The following is a 21,267-nucleotide window of genomic DNA, read 5'->3' as shown; positions in this document are numbered from 1 at the left end:
TCTGTATCTGCCTCCAGGAAACGGCATCTGGGGTGTCTTGTTACCTGCGATGTGAGGAAAGTGTCTCCTTTGGAGACGTTAGGCTTTTGTTATATTTGGAATTGAGAGGATTAAAACCCCCCGGTGTGTGGCCCCGATCAGTAGATGATGCCTAAATTTAGAGCATGCGCCTATCCGTTTCTCTCTCGTCCCTCGTGGCCTGGGTTTCGGTTGATTTGGTGGTGCCTGCTGAGGGGTGCAGCGTCGATGAGTCGGATGACGTGCTTGAGAACTCGGCATATCCAGAAGTTTCGACAAGCGTGTTGTAAGGCCGCTATGCCATGCGCGTTTTGGTATTTAGACTCGTAATGCCTAATGGAAATGCCCACAGCTGCTGATGTTTCGGTTCTTACAGAATCAGTGACCAGAGTGGAGAAACGCTGGTCCACTGCCGCCACTGCGTTCTTATTATGGTCCGGGTGAGGTTGCGTTCAGGCCAGAGCTTTCGGCCCAAGGCGCCTTCCTGCTGTTGTGAGAAGCCCTCACCAACACCAACAGAGGTCAAGAACATCTCATATTGGCTTTAATTTTAAAGGGCTCCTTCGACAACATATCCCACAAGGCGATCCTTTAAGCCGTAAACGACCTTAATAGTGTCGAAATTGTCTTTGCTTACGTGCTTGCGTTCCTCACGGGCTGCACAGCTACGATAGGCATCGGTCAAACGCGCTCTGTCGTCAAAGATATCATTGCTACCCTGCTTTTCAACATTGCTATGCTCAGGCTGTCACTTGCGTTACAAGCACTCTCAAGTGTCGGCCTTACCGTTTACGCGGATGATATACCAATATGGGTCACAAAGCGTACCCTGGGTCAGAAAAAATCTAGCGTACAATCAGCAGCACGGATCGTCGAGGACTTCGCCTCTCAAAGCGACCTACACTGCGCCCCGGAGAAATCGGAGGTAATACGAGTACAAGGCTCAAGATACGTGTCTTAAAGTTTCGTCACACTCACGATCAAGGGTTAAGCCATCAAGAAAGTTAACCTGATCCGCATTCTTGGCCTTTGAATACAGAGCAACCTCTGTGTCACCCGCACCATCCATATTCCCAAAATCGCCATGAACCAAACAGCTCGCATGATCAGGCGCATTACCAAGCATCGCCAAGCATTGCGAAAAGACACACTTGCGCTGGTGCAAGCACTAGTACTTGGCCGAATCACATACGGACTACCCTTTCACATGCTAAAAAAGGTAGAATAGCAGCAAGTTGACGCTTTCATAAAGGCTGTATATAATACGTCTCTCATACAGGGATATTGGGGACAAATTGAAGTTGATATGCATCAAAAGTTTACCGCGTTTTATTGAAAATGGGGCCATTTTTTTCACTCAGACCGAAGCTCTTATAAATTAGAAAAGATCAAGAATAAGTAGCAGTGTTGCCACCTCTAGCTTACTTCGAAAGCAAACTGCAGCGTGTCAGGATAGTTTATTCAGGCGCGGACTTCCGAGGCTTAGCTACACCGTGATTTAGTTCCAAACGACGGTCACAGAGTTCGTTTCTGTGTCGGTGTTCCTAGTTTTTAACGAATGAAGCAGGAAATACGTCTAGTTTTGAAATCATGTTTCCTCACTAATAAGTGCGTCTGTTCCTGCCGGAGAAACATTACCGTAGCCTTAAAAAGCAAGTCAATCGATTTTTATTCAAAACACGCTTATATTTATTTGTCCTTCATGTTCCCTTAAATGCATGTTATCTTGTGAAGTAACAGCAAATCGCCCGTGACCTCTCTGCAGGTCTTTCAGTTTTTCATTATATTTCTTCTTTATTAAAACTCTGTTCTCGATAAGAGGACATAATTTCTCCTCCGGTACATTAACCCATAAATCAAACTCTACTGTTTTCCCTTTGATGGTTTCAATGCAGAATAGTAGATAGATTAGACCAGTTGTTTTATCGTGTGTGCAGAAAAGCGTAGCACGAAAGAACCAGCACAAGGACAAGCATCAGCATATTCTTGTCGTTTTTGTGTTTCTTCTTTTGTGCCTAGCGGTTTTTGGTCAAGCCTGCAATTTTTCGCAAGTTTTTATGCACCTGTATTGAATCTGTACTCTGCCTGGCGTCTACCGCTTTCAATATAACTTCAATCTGACAAACAAGAGTATTGTTTTCATTATTCTGCTTATGAGTGGCGTTCTTATTAACGCCGCAGCTTTCTGTGGAAGTTCAGAAGTTCCTTAAGTTCCTTTTTTAGCTGCACACTTGAAATCACTGTTGCGGCCAATGTATTCCTCCTCCGCTTTCAGAGATGCATAGTTGGATGTTGGTTTCACTATGGATAACTAGCAGGGATGACTGTTCTGTCATTGGCGCGCGATGCGAACTCTTTTCACATAAAGAACACCATGAGTTAATAGCTGTCGCGGCATAGAGGAGCTTCGTATATACCCCAGTTTCCCTTCCTTCGCGCTTTAAAAAAAATGGCTGGCGGTTTAGCAGAGATAAGCATGAAATATTGCAGAAAAGCACTTTTTTGTTTTTGTTGGACACCACCGCCACGCACCTCAAACCGTGATTGAGGTGTCCGCTTAGCCAGGAAGCCAGTTATGCGCCTCTGCTTTCCTTAAAATCAACGAAGACTAAACCTTCCGGTGGTTTCAAGAAAAGGAAAAGTGCATATTTGCCTCAGTTTGCAGGTGGACGCTATCGCCGACTCACAGCGTGATTGAGGTGTCCAATGACCCAGTGAGCCGGTTACACTTGCTACTCAAAGGATTCACAAACATATACAGACACACGCCGCTGAAATCAGGGGCGTGTGGCTCGAAGTGCTTTCGAACTAAGACGCTCCTTTCAGCCCTAGGGAACAAAGCAGTGTTCCCCGGGCCGCAACGTGCCAACGTTCCCCTGCTCTTAGGGAGTTCCTCCATAACACAAGGAAGAAGAAAAACGGCCCGCCAGCTACTCCTGGCGGTGCTGTCGTTCCTTTCAGAGATACCGAAAAACCCTTCGCTTCCTCCGCATGGAGATTTCTCCGAAAGCAGACAAGTCGCCCGGCAGGCGCGGGCGGATATGTGTGTCCCTTCCGAAGCGGCAGATGCGTTCGATGGCGGATGCGCTGTCCTGCACGCTGCTGTTCGTGCTTCGCTATGGGTAGAGCTTCAAGGGCCGAAACAAATTCTGTTAGTTGAAACCCAAGTTTCCCGCTCGCGCTTTTTCGCTGTTTTCAAGCCGTTGCCCTCTTTTTTTGCTGGCCGATCGAAGCGTGCTTAAGCAAGGAAGCAAACAAAAAGAAAGGGAAGCAGTTTTAGACGCTGGAAACGAGAGATCGCCGGAGTCAACAGCCGACTAGACGGCTCCCACGGCCGGTGCACCGAGGCGGCGCTTGAGTCGCGAGGGGAGGGGCGCCTTTTCCTCCCTCTCACCCTTGTTTCCCGCGCGCCCTCCTCTCCACCGGTCGGGAGAGCGCGCCGCCGGAGTTTGGGCGCGTAGTCAGAGCGGCGGATCGTGCCAGGCGCCTGCGCGCGGCGCCCAAACCCGCCAGAGAGGTGTGCTCGGCTCGTTTGAGCGCACAGGCCGGCCGCGGCAGCTGATATGATCGCGGCGCCCGTCGCTGCTGCTCCTGGCGGCCGAGGGATGTGCGCTTTCCTGCTCGCAGTCGGATGTGCCACGACGAGTGCCTGGCTCGCCCAGGCGGTCGACCACATCGACAAGTGAGTGGCCCCTCTCGAGATTCCGGCCTTGCCGTTGTCTCGCGCTCCTGAGAAGCGTTGGGCGCGAAGGGGCGAGTTGTTCCGGAGAAATGCACGGCTGACTTGGCACTGATTCTCGCGACGCTGCTCCGTAGTCTCACACACTGTTCAATGCTCTTTTGAGGTAGAAAACTTTTGAGCATTTGTATTTCGCAAAATAGCGGCGATCACCGCCCCCTCGGTAGTTTTGGTCCTGCTCGCCATTGCTATGTAGAAAAGATGCCCACTCAGGTTGTTCAATTTTTACTATTAATATTAGAAAGGTGTTCCTTGTAACTTTTAATTATTTTGTTGCGTTCTTTTTCAGGAAGGATACATGCATTTTGAGTTCGGGCTGCATTAGAAAGCGTTTAAGTGGGTTGGACAGTGATGTTTCAGTTGCACCTTTTGAAGCTTATAAATTACATCCTGTTGGTCTTGTAGTCTTCAACGAATGCTTTCGGGTTTGTTTCAAGTGCGCTTCGCCGTCAAACCTTAATATGCAGTTTTTAATGTAGAATCGGTAATTCGACCGACTGTGCAAGGAGGCTAAAATTTGTTCTAATTATGAAAGGTTGAATAAGCAGCAGAGCGAAATAAATGCCAGGAGAATCAAGGCTTTGGTTCCAAAAGAGTAGCTGTTTCATTTAACCTGATTCGAATGAACTATACTGTACCGTAGTATGCTACTGCACTTGCCGTCTTTAAAGGGAATGAATTGTTGCTATTATTTCCATCAAGTTTTACGTCATTTAGTTTTCTTTACTACCGAAAATGCAGGCAACTTGATCCGGCGATCGCATGAGCTGTCATGGAAAGCCAGTTTCTAGTTGCCCAGGCGGCAGGAAGACATGGACTATTGTTGCGCGCGAAGGTTTTGGAGATTCCAATCGTTACTTTCTCTCCTGGGCTGCCGCTTTCAAACACTGACGTGGGCCAAGGACTTTTATGCTTCCTTCTCTCCTCTCCGTTCGGATTTTCTTTCACAATACCGTATTAATACATTATGGGACCTTATGGGACGTTATGGGACGTTATGGGACCTGATACGCAGCAATCACTGTCCGCTTCCGTCTGCCGTTCGAGGGTTCCTTTAAATGTCTCTAGATAGTCGTCGCCACTTATACTTGTAGGCCAATAGTAGACCCAGAATAAAAGATAAAGCGTTTAGAGCAATGGTATATTAAGAAGAAATGTGAACACTTGAAAAAAAGGTATGGAAGGGCATCTTTTGACATTTATCTAGTTTTGCATTTATACTAAAAGCGAAACGTACGCCGTTTAGCATAGCTAATTTGAGAAGTTTAACAGACTTTGTTCAGGTGACCATTACTTGAGGATTGAATAGTGGCAGCTTGCTATCGATCGAATTCTCTTTGCGAAGAAATAGTGACAGCATATTTTTCTCGGACAACTTGAATATATCTTCTTGATGTTCACCCAAAAAATAGTATTGTGTTCGTATTTCACTTGAATTTTCTTCCAGAAAACAGACACATCCAATTCGTTAACGATATACCGTTCGACTTTGACAGTCACACTGTTACGTTCGTCTGGAAAAGCATGAACCTTTAGGAAGCGCGTCGGCGACACTATCCGATACCCAGGAGTTGAAAACGACTTTACTAGTTCCAGCACTTTCTTTATAGTACTTTTAAGTACGCCATTTTTGTTAACCACGCTTTTTAAGTTTCAGTGCGGGTCGGTAACATTACACCTTGATGTTTTTTTTTCGGCATATCCCTTTTCTTATTTGCCGTAAAGAAATTATTCCTTCTGTAGAGGGCACACACCGGCTGACCATAAAATTTCGGTTTCTCAAAGTAACCTGCGACTTATGTTTTGCGTAAGTTTGCCGTTAAGAACTTGCTCATTTTTAACGCCTTGCCTAAAAAGCTGTTGCTTTGCTCAAGTTGCGTAATTATGAGTTGAAGCTGTGTTCGGCTCGTTGTGCGACTAGACTACGTTTAGCGCATTACCATTGAAGATTACGTTACAGTCCTTAGCCTTCCCAATTTTGCGTTGTCTACAGCTTGCGTTACCCCTGGCGTTTTTCTGAAATGCAGAAACCTGTCCAAGCTAGCGATTTCGTGCAGCTCGATTCAAAACTTTCACTAAAGGGCACAGCAAGATCTTCAAATCATCTACAGTGCCACGAACATTGTTAATGCTGTTCAACCTTTGGTAACAAAGTTTCCAGTGTATGTAAAATTTCAGAGTGCCGAATTTGTTTATTCAGCGCGTGAACGTGTGTTATCAACAACGCTTCTACACCTGAATAGACAACGAAAGAATCGGGAGCCTACACCTCATCAAATAAACAAAACACATTGCGTTTTCGGGCTGCTATCATCACCCAACACCTAACACTTCCTAAACTGGGAATTCTTACATGAATGCATATGTTCGAAAGAAGATTCGTCCTTATTGCATCGTTTGAGACCCATATGTAGCTGCGGTCTAAAAATCTTATATGAAAGAAAAAATAAAAATCGGTTTTTTACGTCAGTTCCATTCAGTGATTTTGGCTCGAGCCTTTGCGCATACTTTTCTTTTAACCTATGAATTTGTACTCTCACGCATAATGTATTCTTACGCACGAAGGCACTTTATTGTTTGACATTGCGAAAAGATATGAAAAGGCGCGGGTAAAAACTTAAAATTCTACGACTCTGCGGCCCGCTGCAATAACATGACTTGCATAATGCGAAGAGCGCTCGTGGTCGACTTGGTAGAACGTGATTTAAATTACATTCCGTTTTTCTTTTTCGCCGTAGGATTTTTTTTTTCAGAAAGTGTCATTTTCTCTCGCAAACATCGTCTCATTTCCAGGACCTGTTGGTGTGCTACCGCTAATGCATTTATATCTGAGGGAAGGGTGTTTACAGAGCTGAAGCAAGTTCGTAAATTGTGTTCCTTCATTTCTGCCGCCCGTGAAAGTATAAAATCGCAGAGAACAATTTATTGTGGTTCCCAGCACAAGTGCACACATATTTTAGGGGGCGTATCCACGTATGCGTATTCTTACATGCGCCGCACCCGAACCTAGCTACTGCGTTTCTATCGAAGCATCCACCTGGAAATAATTGTTAAAGAACTTCATATAGCTACCAACATTAAGAGCATTTTAAATAGCGAATATTAAGTAGCACTTCTAAGTGCAAGATGGTTGCTTAGAACCGGCACTGGAGACGGCAAGCTGCTTTCGCGTTGAGCCCGCTGAAAGTGAACTCGACCGACTAGCTTGTGTGCAGCCCTTTTAAATTAAGCTTTGGTCGCTTTGATTGATGCATTGTTTTAAATGAAGTACCCGGAAAAAGTCAGACCACTATAGCTTTGTGTGCAACACGGCGGCTTGGTTTTTTTCTGTATTTTTTAAACAAAACTGAAGTAATTCGCACAGGAAGTGCTATGTGGGATCCCTGCGATGCTTCTAACTGCACTGATCATGGAACATAAGGCTGCGAGCCAAATGTACTTCTTTGATTTACAAAGGCCATGCTAACTTCCCACAATTCGTTCTTATCTTCTGAGACACTTTCCTCCAAAAAGCTGTGTCCCGTGAAACACTGAGTTTTTGAATCAAGTGGTCGTGTTCTCGTCGTATCAGTTTCATGAAGCGTATTTTGGCCGTTTTGAATGTTCCCAGCTGAAGAAGTTTTCTGCTGCGCCTCGAGCCAGAGGCTATGGAGCCTCTCAGGCACATAAAGCTCTAAGAAGCGGAGAGTGAAGCTATTTTAAACAGGTTCGGACCGCTTTGGAAGCCACATGAATTGTACTCTAAGCCAAGGTGCCTGAAGGTTTTTTCAAGGGTGGCCCAGCCGCTCACAAAAGCGTACGTAGAACAGACCGCGGCATGCAGCTTCACCTAACGCTTTCCTAGAGAGGTGCAGAAGATCTTGTTCGTATATTTGCTGTTGTTGTTGTCGTCTCAAAAGCGATGACAGTAGGTGGGGCCCATATGAACCTTATTTTCTTCTGCGATATGCGGGAATGCAGTTTAAACACGCAGTGCTTTGTTTGCTTCGGTTTGTGCATGACGTGTTTAGCAATGTTTTGAAGAACGCCATTCGATATTCATTTATTTTTCAAGTATGCTGGTATTTTTTTCCTATTTATAATCTCCTCCTATCACTTTAACATGTACCCACATTTACCGAACGTCACATCCGCCTTGAAAGAAGCCTCTTTTAACGCGAGAGCGTTAAGCTCCAGATATGCAGCAATTCTGGCGTCGGCGGCACTGTAGCCAGGTGGGCCACCTGGGTCACCTGACCTTGCGACATCATCACAATCCGCCCACTGGGTTGTGATGAAACTGTCCACAGTTGCAGGTGGCAGTTAAATTAACGATTGCTTGCTCGGTAAGAGCAACCCGGGTTGCATCTGCCGTCACAGGACAGTGACGCATTGCTTAACATCTGCACCACCGCGCCAGGATTCGTATGATGACTCCTAACGATCTGTGAAACTAAAGTCTCAATGACCAATTTCGCATATATGGACATTAATTAACCCTTTATTCTATCGCCTCCTCTGTATTTTTTGTCTTATAATAGTGTCCCCGCTAAGCTGGTAAAGCGTGGCAAAGAAAATCTTTGCATGAAGTCTGCTTTATAAAAATCGTGTACACACAATATATGTGAAAGCTTCCAGGGCCAGACTGAGAGAACTTTATCTGCAGGTTACCTAGCGCAAATGGTCGCCAGCACGTCTGAAAGCCTTGAGCAAAATTATTGAAAAGTCCGACCAATGAAAGCACGAAAAAGAAAAATAAACCTGTGCGCGTAAGACCTTAACTGCGCGGTCTTTCACACAAAGTTACCTCTAGACACGGCGCAGCCCACACCATGTCTAAAAGATCATGTACCAACTAGCTCGGCAGAAAGCCTTACTTCAGCAAATTGCAAGCTGCTTACATTTTCTACGTTAACCATTATACCTGATGTTTTACCTTTTACGCGTAAGAAGTTGAACGCATATCTCCACTTAGACATGAACGGAAGTATTTAGGAAGCACCTGTGTTTAAATATCGATTGCGGCTTTCTCATAAAATTTGAGCGCCGGTAACCCCCGGCTGCTCTTTGAAACAGTAGTGACGTGCGTCTCACAGCAGCTAATGGAAAAACAGGCTTTTGCTCTTGAATCTGCTCTAGCCCTCGCTGTTCTCCTTAGTAGGATCCTCGGGACCAGTGAGCAACCGCAGAGAGGACTACACCAGTTCCTCATATTGCTATATCATCACAATTTCACCGCCCAATCCCATTTCAGACCGATCTCATCTTAACAGTATAGCGAACAGAACTCGGTTGTCATTGCGAATTCAGTAAGCTTTGAATCATGAAACGTGGTTGTCACACGCAGCAGCTCTCGAGAAAAACAGCGAATTGCAGCTAGTATGAGGAGCATTCGCCGCCACTTTTCTAGTTCGCCCTCGTGTCTTAGAGCCTACGGTATGCATCTTTTATATAGACACCGCGGATGCCCCGAGTAACTCCTCGCGAATGAAGTGGCCGGTCACTTCTACAGCTGCCTTGCCAACCTAGAACCGCAGCCTCTGAGGTGCCGTTATGAACGGAGGTGGACCGAAGGATAGCACCCGCTATCATATGATAGCACGTGTTTAATTTTATACTGTTGGTCATCACGAACACCCCTCACCGTCTATACCAGAAGTCATGTACTTCAGACACTAACAGATCACGATGTGCTATGGATTTGCCCCTTCGGCCTACTAAATGCAACTTTTATGTCATTTATTTCATACAGGTAGCTGTGATGAACTACATGAACAGGATAAGAACTTTCTCTGACTACGCAGAGAATTGCCCACCGCTGAGGTAACAAAGGCGACGTCCTATAATACGGCTGTTGAATAAAGAAAGCCATCTGAAAAATTTCTGTGAACCGTGCCGCGAAGTTTTTAGACGCTGCCTCTGAGCGAAGAAGAATCAACTCATTTTAGCAAAGGTTCGCATTACAGCCAACTCTTCGTTTGCTCCGTGAACTATAATAGCGGTTAAGTAACGTCGCTATTGTTAAATTTGCAAACACCTTCTGCAATTCAAAGAGAAGTGCCCTAAAAAGCTTTGCCAAAAGCATATAAATTTTTGCTTCTTTCACCCCTTCTTGTAATTATATAAAAAACAACAATTTCTTAGCATTTCTAATCTAACTAATGAAATCTTCGAGAATGCAGCGGCTGAAGAAAAAAAAATAAGGCAAATTACAGCGGTCAGCTATTTTATCAGCATCGCCGTGAGCAAAAATTCATGCAGAAAATCAGTTTAATGTCTTGAAGAAACTACTGAGAGTTTTAATATTATTCTGAATTGTATAAAAGCAAGCATATGAAAGCACATTTTCAAGCGAAGACTGACAATTAACTGTGACTGAAAAATTGAGAATGTACATATTTCGGAGTGCCTGCAGTAGTAGAAGTCACCTCCGGTAAAGAATATACCAATGACCACATGTTCTTAAAAAATATTTTGAAAGGAACAGTGAGGTCAAATAAAAGTTGACCTGTGCCAAATGGGCACCGTGTTATAATCCCAAGCAGACCGCTGTGGCCGAAAACGCAGCTTTTGTAAGCTAGAAAATACAACAAACTGACGTAGTGGTATCGCTATTAGAGGCCAATTTCGCAAGCAAAATGCGTGCGTCGATATAGATTTTTGCACATGCATCACAGAACCTACGTGCCACACCACCATTCGCCTCAAAACGGCTGTAACCTGTCAAGGCGGGAAGACTTTTACTACCGTAATTTTCGGGCTACTGCCCGCACCCAGTGTACAGTCGGCAGGGACGAATTTCGGCTGAAAGTAAATTTCTTAGATTGTCCCAGATTTTCTTCAGGTATTTCAGGGAAGCAGCAGACATCCGCGCGCTCTTTTCATCGACGTCGTATTCTTTCTCTTCTCGGTTCGAATTTACTTTTTGCGCACGCTCCACTTCACTGAAATTTAATGCTGCCGGAAAGGCTGTCCCTCTTTTCGTATCCGCCGCAACCGTTCTTCACGAAGGATTACGACGCCTCTGGCGTTATTCATCCAGGTTTTTTGCATGAGCTCACAAATGCAAGCACTGAAAAGCAGCCACTCTGAGTACAGCCAGCAGCATTTGCTTGCATATCGAGGCTGATTGCATATCGGAGCGGATGTCTCCGCTGCAGTCGGGCCCCGATTTGTTTTTACTTCGACTCCCAAGCTAAGCTTCTTTCCGTATGACAAAAATAAATCTTTAAAAAGTCATGTATAGTCCTCACCAGTCGAAATTTCAGATTGTAAACATGTATAGTCTGCAGACTATGGTCCTAATAATCAAATTTTGTTGTCGATAAGTGCGTATTTTGCTGCAGGACCGGCGCAAACACAGCTGGGAAGAATCAGAGAATAAATTTTTACTTACAACAATATTTGGAGAAAGTTGCCCACAGCGTCGCATACGATAGATATGTACGGTTGCCAGCGGACGGCAGTACACGAGTACAGTGCCATACGCGGCAAGTGCCAAAAAAACTTTTTTGCTTGTTTTGTCATTCTTGTACAATCGAGGGCCAAATTTTGTGTTACCCTAATTCGTAGAAAATATCCAACTTTTTGCTGCCTTGTGGCTAAGCCAGATGAATTAATTGCAAGAAGGAGTAGCACTCCTATGTCCTTCCTCTTTGGTGCTATTTTGTAGCCCTGTAACGCTGCATAGCATAGAAAGAAAATATTTTGCCCGAACCCACATCCTGCAAAATTTTGTTCATGTCTGTACTGTTTTTCAAGTAATATTTAATAGTCACGTTGTCAAAAGCAACCAAAGGAAAGGTCACGGTAGAGAGAGGCTGGGCAGATGGTTCTTGATAATCAAAAAGTAAACAAGAAAGGAGAAAGCCTCGGGGTGTTTGGTAAGGAAAGGTCAGGTTGTTTACTACCAGGCATTGCGATAGAATTTACGATTTCTTTATTTATCACTTTCATAAAATACCCTGAGGCTTGAATTTGCAATTCGATATTTCTTTTGTCCAAATATATCCTCTTTAGCTGCGAAATTGGGAGCACTGAGTACAGCAGCGCAGGTCTTTCCTTTCTAAACAGCGTTGTTTTCGTCAACATGCAGTTCAGCCGCCGATGCCTGCATTTTCTTTTCTCGGTCACGTTGGTCTCCATGCTCCAGGCATAGATAGCCCGCATATTTTGAAAGCCCTCTGCAACAATTTGTTGATGCGCCAGCAGTCAAGCTCCGGGCCACTATCGCTGCCAGTGCTGACGCCTGGCGGGCGCAGCAACTCAGGTTCTGGCAGCCCGGTTTCATGGCCACCGATAATGGAATGGAACGGCTGCCTTTCCATACGCAAGAGTGGCTTGCCTCTTTGGATATAGCATCAGCGTCGATGACGGAGAGCGCTGGGATGCTCACGAACACGCGGAGAGGCGGATGTCCATTAGCCGAGCTACTTCGCGCGGAGATGCGGGTGTGTGTGGCTAGTAGAGCGCCTACCCTCGTTCCGGACGGGTGCGTGGATGTTCAATCCTGTTTATTCACATCTCGTGTTGACAGACATAGCGCCTACTAGATCAGGCGCATTACGTAGGTAACAATTAAGACCGACATATGGCTTTGTAGGCCGTCCATAAGATTTACCATGGTAGAAGTCACCTAATTGTCGTGCTTCGTGCCTGCCGGCGTACGAAACAGTGGTCGGATGGAGAAACAAACCGCACCTCGATAACGCGTGTCCTGAAGGAAGCAAAGCCATACATTCACTTTCTTAGATGGAACCAAGAAAGCTTCGGGTTAGCGAAACCACGTGTGCATGTAGCTACTGTGTATTACTTCTGCTATTTAACTCGGACAGCTGGCCAAGGTCTTTCGCTCCACTGCTCAGATTCGCCAGCTTTATCATTATCGTCGAAAGCCTAAATTTTATTAGTCCTAATTTCAGCGGCACTAGATTTCCACTCAAGAGCACCGTCAATTCAGGATTTATTGTTCTTTCCCTCCGCAGCAATAAACGTACACGAAAGTGCAATGGAGATTGGCTTGCGGATATTTCTTTCGTCATTTCAACCGCTACAATACAAGCCGTGCTTGGAACGCAGTTGAGAACTCCCCTTCATTTTGTTAACCATGGTTTTTTTTTTACTTTAAAACCACAAAGTTCATACCACACATTGCTTTATCGGCCTACTCACGTTCATTTCGATACATATTTTTCAGAGCTACGGCAGGGAAATGGCAAGAATATCTTCTGTGGACATTCGACGAATTGTCTTGAAGGAGATGATTGCTTTTGATGATATCGAGTGGATTTACACTGCGTGTTCTACTCGAATATTAAATCAAGACCCCTTTTTGTCACTAACGATGTTATGTATTCAATTACGAAGCTCGTTTAATTCAATTTCTCACGTCCACTTCCTATCCCCGCCTGTAATCTGGGCCAAGAATCTCAACACAATCTGTTATATTAAATCAATAATGCAGTCAGGCTTAAGCTTTATACATATACACATACACAGGACAATCATGGCCGAAAATCGACGGGAAAAGTAAGACTTCAAAATAAAGTGTACATCCAGTGAAACATGAATTACAGAAATTTAGGCTAAATTTTAAAACAAAAAATATCTTTAAAGCTCCGCAAATAGCAAATTGAATAGGGTGCCTGATATCTCGTTTTCTGAACTTTTCATTGCATATACTCGGACTCTACGATGTGGTGAAAAGAAATAGGTAGCCGACCGAAGTCCCAGTTGTGACTAGTTGAAGCCAATTTTTGCCGTAAAAGTAAAAATAGGCATTAGTGCTAATTGGTGCCTAGTCTTGAAGCTGTAAAATAAAATCAGCTGTCTCAAACAACGTCCGCGCCAGCAGCTTGCGTCTTGAAAGTAAGCGTAGAATATCCCAAACTTTTGATCGGATTCATACATTCATACACATTCATACATTCATACGCAAACAAGCATCTGCCTTTTATCAAAACGGGTTGTTTCCTTGCCTGCTCTAGCTGCAAGTGAGACGAGACAATTGAACACGGAGTGAATGCATTTATACTCGAGAATGAGGATCGTTATGCACTATTATGCACTGAACTACTACGTATTACGTATTATGCACACATGTGTCGTGCACTGAACTACTACGTGTTACGCATTATGCACATATGCGTCATGCACTGAACTATATTAACACCTCTCTTTGGGCTAGTTGCTGCATAGTTTGATTGGTGAAAAAATAGCGCCCCACCATGCAAACCACAAGAAAGAACGAAGACGAGACTATTTTTTCACCAATTCAAGCACTGAACTGTTTTGATTTTAGCCCACTGACGAAGATGAGCATCCTTTCGGTGGCTGCAAAAATTGTCGCCTCTGAAGATAGGTGAGGCACTCTTGTTTTGATTGTTGTGAGCACCGTTCCTCAGTAACAGGTTGCGGCTTTCTCATGCTTAAATTAATTACTTCCTTAATTACTTCGCAATCTTCCTTTCGAACTTAGTTTTATTTTTTCTTTCTCTTTTGCACCCTGCCATCGTTTTCACCAGTGTAGCACAGAAAATCGATATTTTCTCCTGCTTAACTACAGTACCTCTCTATCTTCTATCTCTCTTGATGCACGTCTTTTAAACTTGAATGATGCAAGAATTCTGAGCGTCTAAAAACGTCCTCATTACAGCATAGACAAGCGACTTTATGTGGCATTTACACGAGTGCGGCGTAGCGGTGCTTCTGCCCGCCGATGCATGCTAGCGCTACGCACAGAATAGTGACAGCACACATAATACAGTGCAGTGCAGGCTAACGGCTTTTTATAATTACCATACAGTCATACGCACAAGCAGCCTTGGCCAATAGTATGCGGATACCGGTGTGCGCAAGTGTCAAGGCGTTGTCTTGAAATGTGTATGAGTTGCAAAACTAAAACTGAAGGTGTAACGAAAAAGCATGCGGTGAAGTCGAAATAAAGATAAAAAGAGGGCAAAACTTTTACTACATGCCAGTATCGTTGCAGCATCGTTGAATAAGTGACCACTTAAAGGGTATTTTGAGCCTGTAACGTACAGCCGTGGTCATGTGGTCCCTTCTTGAACTGCTGGGCTCCGAGGCGGAAGCTGACTTGACGCCGTGGTACGGTTTCGGCGGGTCTTACAAGCGAGGAATTCAGAGGGAACTCGATCGGAAATATGTGTTGTCAATTTCTATTACCTTTATTTTGTATGTTGTGCTGCTTATTGCACCAAATTAGATTGCAGTGTACCGTCACAGCCGCTTCGGCTGCCGCTGTAACTTTCTACGTTTTAAAGCATGAAAATATGTTGAACGTGACTCCATTTCGCAGCGAGTAAATTTCAATCCCTGATAAAAACACAGTGACGAAAGCTCCTAGAAGAAACTTAATGGCCTGCCATATGAACAAAGTATTGAATCGCAAGTCGCTGACGCTGTTGTTAGCGCTTATTGCCCCGGGCCGCAGAATACAGAACGGTATTAATAATTTGATTATCTTGTAGCACTGGTGCATACTTTTATCAGTCTAGTTCAGGAACCTTCACCATGAGCCCCTGCGGTTCTTCGCTTTGTATATGTATAATCCAAAGAATTATTACCACATTAGACACTGGAAAGAGTTTGAAGAACAGTCGTTAAAGCTATCAGGGGCTGTTTGATGAATATATGTGAAAAAATTTCGTCCTCGAAAAAAATACGGCATACTCCGTCATGATGTGACATATCAATGAATTTTTCGTGTACATGGTCTTTAGGAGGCTGTATGATACACGAAACTCTTTGTCACATTAGTGTCTTCTTTACAAGAATTTACTGTTTTTAGTATGCAACCTATGCATTATTCATGAAGTAACCTTTTAGTTTTATATTTCGTTCTTTCATTTTATTTTCAAGAAGCATGCAAGTTCTTCCTTCCCGCGGCTTTCGCCTTTACATTTCCATCCTTTTAGTCTAATCTAGACGTCATTAGAACTCGTGCCACTCAAGCTTTCATGCTTGCACGTGGAGACTGACAGCTTTTATGTTATTTATTTTCGAAAGAAGACTCGAGACATTTCACACTCCACAGCATAGTCAATGCGGATATGCAGCGACATGCCGGACTCCTGAGTTTTTTTTTTTTATCCATAATAAAAGTGGTCTAACTAAGAGGCTTTGGCAGAGATAAATTACTTAAAAAACTTTTCCCACACTATTCGCTTAAGCAGCAGTGCAAGGTAAAATAGTAGGATCGAGTTTGCTAGTAGAAGAGGAATAAAATTTATTCTGAAAACTTTCGAAAAGCGACACTTTCCTAAGGCTACTTCAGTAAATTCTTTTTTCGCGTTTTTCTTTGGCGAATAGAATAACTTAGCGCTAAAATGTGTTCATTTGCGGCGCATTTTCATTGTAAGCCATGTATAGCGCGCGGCAAGTGTGTACTAGTAACTACACATAATAAAACGTTCTTGCCACATCCAGCACATTCCTTCAATGTGCGAAGCTGGGATGTAGTTATTTCAGCAGATAATGCCATGAAGAAGGGATCCCTCCCCAATCCACCTGACAGTTTCTTCCGAGTGAACATAGTTTTGCAGAGTGAAGTGCTCTGGAAAGCACTTGAATTCGCAATTACCACCGACATGTGACGGAACGCGAAAAAAGGTTCAGCCATGATGGCAACAGGAATCAATGCTGCGCGTAAGCGCTTTTTCTTTGTATAATGAACATAATTGACGCAATTTTATCCGCTACTGCTTAGCGTTTTTGCCCGTTTTCCTGAGCTCAGCCCTGAACAATGCACTGGAACGAACCTGCTTGAGTACTTAGGCGTACGAATGGCATGTCTGGAGCTGTAAGCAATGCAGCCAGCATCGGTCGCAAGTTTGGAATCTATTATTCACAGGATGAAGAATGGCACGCATGTTTTGCTCTCGACCGGTCAGAACTGAGTGGAGCTGTACCAGTCAGAAGTGCTTTAGTCACATAGAATCTTCAATAGACGACACCAAAGGGGTTAAACAAAGCCGATAGGATCCTTCGCAGTATTTGCAAATGTGAATTAGTAGTTAATTCCAGGTGATGAATACTTGACGAAGTGAAAACTGAAAATCTCCTTTAGCACAATTTTCAACCAAATACTCTGGATGCTCTGTGCAAGACTGCACGCCACAAAACTTGGGTTGTACCGGAACCAACTCGACTTCTAAGTCAAGAACAGCTTTCGAAAGCGTTAGAAGCTTCCTATCAATATCAGCCACACTCGTCGCAAGCAGTCAACCGATTTCTTTAGGCCTTTCGTTTTATCACGGCCTAACTACATCTGCAGTACATCCCATTAGGCTCAACCAATAAGGAAAAGAAGCTGAAAGGCACCGAACTTCCCTCGCCTTTTCTGCTCGTTTTCCCGCCCGAATTTCGTTCTTCATTTCTTTAAAGTCATTGAGGCCGCAAATGAAGCGAAACTGAAATTAATAAATAGACGCCCTGGAGAACATCAGAGCCCTAAGCTATATAATTTCACTTCAGCCTTAGTTAAGCTCGAATGTTTATTTTCTACCTCCTAGAGTTCCTTCAAATGGGCTGCGACTAGTGTCTCAATTTTATTGCGGCTGTAATCTTAAATGATCCACTGCATCCAATTTTTGTTTTCATTAAAAAATGATTCGAAGGCGCCCATGCTCTGCTAAAGTTTGTCCTGTCGGAAAAGGAAGAAACCCGTGATCTCTACACAGAGACGGAGACCGTGATTACAGTTTCGAAATTAATGGCGGTGTAGGCATTCATTTCAAACCCACGCCAAAACATTTTTTCTTGATGTCTAGCTTAAATAGGCTCCCAGTGAAATAAGCATCTGTGCAGACTGAATGTGGCAATCTATCGGTGCAGACCAGATTTGACTTGTTCTCACTGTACGTTTAAGCATCTCTGCTCAAACCACTTTTAAGAAAACAGGAGAAAGAGCACCCAATACTTGAATATGCCATGTAGCGGTCGGTAGCAACAAATTCTTTCCTGACAACGCGCCACTTTCCAAATCGTTATAACAAAAAAGGGCTCGCAAGAAATTTTGATTCCCTTCCTGAATGTGATAATCTGGCACCATGTAGTGTAGTTCCCAGCAAAATATAGGAGTTTCAGAGAAGAACACTGCTCCATGGAGCGAATGAAGACACACTTTCGTTGTGTTCTTCTAGTGGTCTTCTCGAATGGTAGAGCGCTGATGACAGCAGCCTTTTTCCTTCCCGCAGGGTCAGCAGCAAGAGGAAAAACCTAATGCATCTCACTCAGCAGGCTCGTACTTAACGTACACGCCTCATCGCCTGAGCTTTCGCGCATTGCAGCGCTAGCGCCAGCGTAACGGGAAGGCCATTTTCTGGCACCCAATCATAATGCAGCTCAGACCTCATTTTTCTCTTAGCTTCCGCTTTTTGTCCTAGCGCCATAAACAAAACAAAAGCGGATACGTTCGGAAGAGAGCGGGCTAAATCGTGCGGTCATTTGCCCCCACTGCAGTATCTACCCGTTACATGGATGCAGTACTACCAGAGCTAAGAGCGAAATAGCTGATGCGAGCCTGTTTCCATGCAAGAGGAAACGATGGCAGATATTCAGGGCGTTACAGGATCTCATTTGTCGATTGATACTGCCTGGGCGACGTGGACTTTTCATAGCAACCTGTTCCGTGCAGTGTTTCGCAGATGCGTGTTGCGTAAAGCTGGATATACGGAACGCATGAAGCTAGGCTGTTACACAATCATCTTGCTCCGCTACTCGCGAAAAAGTAAGAGGAGCCTTGGTTACGTTATCGACGCCACTGTGCGGAACTACCGACTAAGAGAATGGATGTGGCGATGCGCCGATGAAGGCCTAGGCCACGTATGCCCCTGAAGTACATCGGTGTGCTCTGGGTGGCTGAACACGGCTGATTCTGGGCAGTCTCTGCCCTTAAGCACTTGGAAACAAGCTCCCTTCCACATCGCTACATTGCAGTCATCAGGTGCTCGCATGGACGTGTGAAGAATTTAGTTTGCTACATATTTGCCTATTTTGGGCTCCTTTCCTACCTTCGAGAAGAAACGGCGCGTTAGGCTTTTATCTGTCTCTTGTTCTTGTTTTCTCGTGCTTTTTTGTACACCTCCTCCAAAAAATTTCTTACATCACTCCCCTGCCTACTATCGTTACCAAGAGCACTGTTCTGTTCATGGGGCCAGCATGCTTTCTCGGTACACTATATTTCTCTTCGTTATAGCGACGATCTTTGCGACCGCATTTCCTGCAGAAAGATATGATCCCTTGTTTCGTCACATCTCAGAAAGCGTACACGAGAGCTTGCCTTTTCATGGCTCTGAATTCTTCTTCTTTATTACAAGCCGCTGGTGATCTGGCATGACTTTTCTATTGTGTGCAATTGATCGAAAGCCAGTGGAAATGCTGCTCCTAGAAGCGACTCCAAGGTCAGAGAACGCGGGTATGTTTGACATGCGAGCGTCCAGCACGTCCACAGCTGTCAAGCGGCGCCCACAGAAAGAACTTCACAACGTGCCCCAATACTTTTTTTGCTTACTCTTTAGTGGCATCGTAACGGCAGGCTTATGCGTACGGCGTTCATATTCAGAATGGCCTGTCACTGCAAGTTATCTCAATGACGGAAGCCCCTTGCGACGCCACTGAAAGTTTGCGTGCATTTGTATGGCCACATTATAATCGTGGTCGCCAGAATTTCGCCAACAAAGCGAAATACAAGCAAGAGTCTTTTCAGAACTTTTCCTAAAGTTGCCGGTACGTTTCTGGCGCAGAAAAGTTTTTCATTCCCAAATGCATGCGTATACAAGCCTGCGTAGGTTTAACAATCCACCTTTTTGGTGCGAAGAGGCTATTTTTTACTATATTTCTACTCTCATTCCTTTCATAGGGCATGTGCATTCATATTGAAATTTTTAATATATTCAGAGAAGTAAACCTTATTACTGGAGAAGCAAGCGAAGTGCTTTGTGTCGCTAGATATCGATATTACAAAACGAAAGCGCGTCGGAATAAAAAACTTTTTCAAATAAACCCCGCGTTGCGCATGGCTTCCTAGACATAACCAATTTGGCCTACACAAAGTTAATACACTGAATACTGAAAAGTGGTCCCCATCTGGATAGAACGGCATACAATGGGCGTTCTGCTTTTTATGTATTACCAGAATCTGGATGTTGTGTACGATATAATTTGCACAAATTATGCGTACGTGTTTCTACAGCTTTTACATTCATACGCACAGTGCATTCAGTAGGTTCTTGACGCGCGTATGCTCAGCACAGTGAAAGTGGCACAAAATTCACAACAAAAACCTGTTTCAAGTGCCGAGAATGCTACGACACGGTTGATGTTAAATATGCGTAATAATATAGCCAAGCTTCCAGGACACAACTTCACCGAACTGGAAAAGGTCGTGCACAAATAAGTTATCACTTGAAACGCAAAACGCTGAATGAATAGCAAGTACCGCAAACCATTGCCACAAGGTTTTCTGCTTCACTGTGATCGCCACCTGAGTAAATGGGAGCCCAAGTAAAAGTGCTGCATTCGGTAGCACTTGCTGCTTGGTACTCGCATTTAGAACGTGAACAATTCTATTTAACACCAGGGCCGTAGTTATCAGAGTCATATAACAGCAAATGCGTCATACTACGTAGTACCTTGTGCCCCTTATAGGAGCTTAGTTCGGCTTCTCCTATTCAAATTACTTACGAGCTTCTCTCGGGAAGCCAGCAAGCATGACGTCCGGCACAGTGCTGGCTGTCTGATGGTTTTTTTATGGTGCAAGTGCATCTATGGCCAAAGAGCACCATGACACAAGGTATTTTCTTTTTCTCAAGGTGGGGTCAAAGACCCATTTCCCAAGAATTTCACCCTAAATAAGCCGAACACCAGGCTAGGGGAAAGCTTGTACCCATTATATCACCGGTGGGTACCTGGCGGCGCTGGGGCTCGAACCCCGCACCTCCCGCATGCCAGGCGGATGCTCAACCACTTGGCCACCGCCGCGGTCCCTAAACCTTGTTATGGTTTATGGTGGTTTAATGTCTCAAAGCGACTCAGGCTATGAAGGATGCCGTAGCAAGGGGCTCCGGAAATTTCGACCACCTGAGGTGAAAATCTGTGAAAAGGACACAAAGAAAACCGACAGCTGTGTCCTGATGCTTCTAACTGGTCGAATAAACGCTTCAGCTGCTGTTGTTTCTCTGCACTAGATGTCGTGAAAGCCTGAGAGCTGGTATTGTTGAAACCATAGGGCTATCATTGGCCGCTTCAAGTACAGTAGAACCTCGCTATAACCAAACGGTTCATAGCAAACTAATATATACAATTGAGGAATAGTGATTCCCAATGGAAGCTCGAAGAGGAACCCTTGCGTATGACATCCCGTTTTTACGACGTAAACTTATCCTGTCAGGGAATATAACGAGCCCCCAATGAACCTCACTGACCACTGAGCACATAGTGAGTCAGTTTTAACTGTGCGCAACACTTAGGCAGTGATTCAATGCGGCAAGTTGCAGTTTCCCCGTTTTCCA

At 44.5% G+C, this 21,267-nt stretch overlaps 1 protein-coding gene across 1 annotated transcript in view; it reads left to right on the top strand.

The window, feature by feature from the left end:
• The first annotated feature begins 3,459 nt into the window (after positions 1 to 3,459).
• LOC144093605 (glycine receptor subunit alphaZ1-like) overlaps positions 3,460 to 21,267 on the top strand; it is a 185,888-nt gene continuing 168,080 nt past the window's right edge. Inside the window, exon 1 of the mRNA XM_077627164.1 lies at positions 3,460 to 3,700. Within this exon, the coding sequence (XP_077483290.1) occupies positions 3,582 to 3,700 (119 nt within the window). The 5' untranslated portion in view covers positions 3,460 to 3,581. The remainder of the gene's footprint in view (positions 3,701 to 21,267) is intronic.

The sequence above is a fragment of the Amblyomma americanum genome, chromosome 6 (genome assembly GCF_052857255.1).
Source record: "Amblyomma americanum isolate KBUSLIRL-KWMA chromosome 6, ASM5285725v1, whole genome shotgun sequence".
Taxonomy (NCBI): Eukaryota; Metazoa; Arthropoda; class Arachnida; order Ixodida; family Ixodidae; genus Amblyomma; species Amblyomma americanum.
The sequence above is the reverse complement of the archived record's forward strand: the minus strand, read 5'-3'. Positions and strand labels throughout refer to the sequence as shown.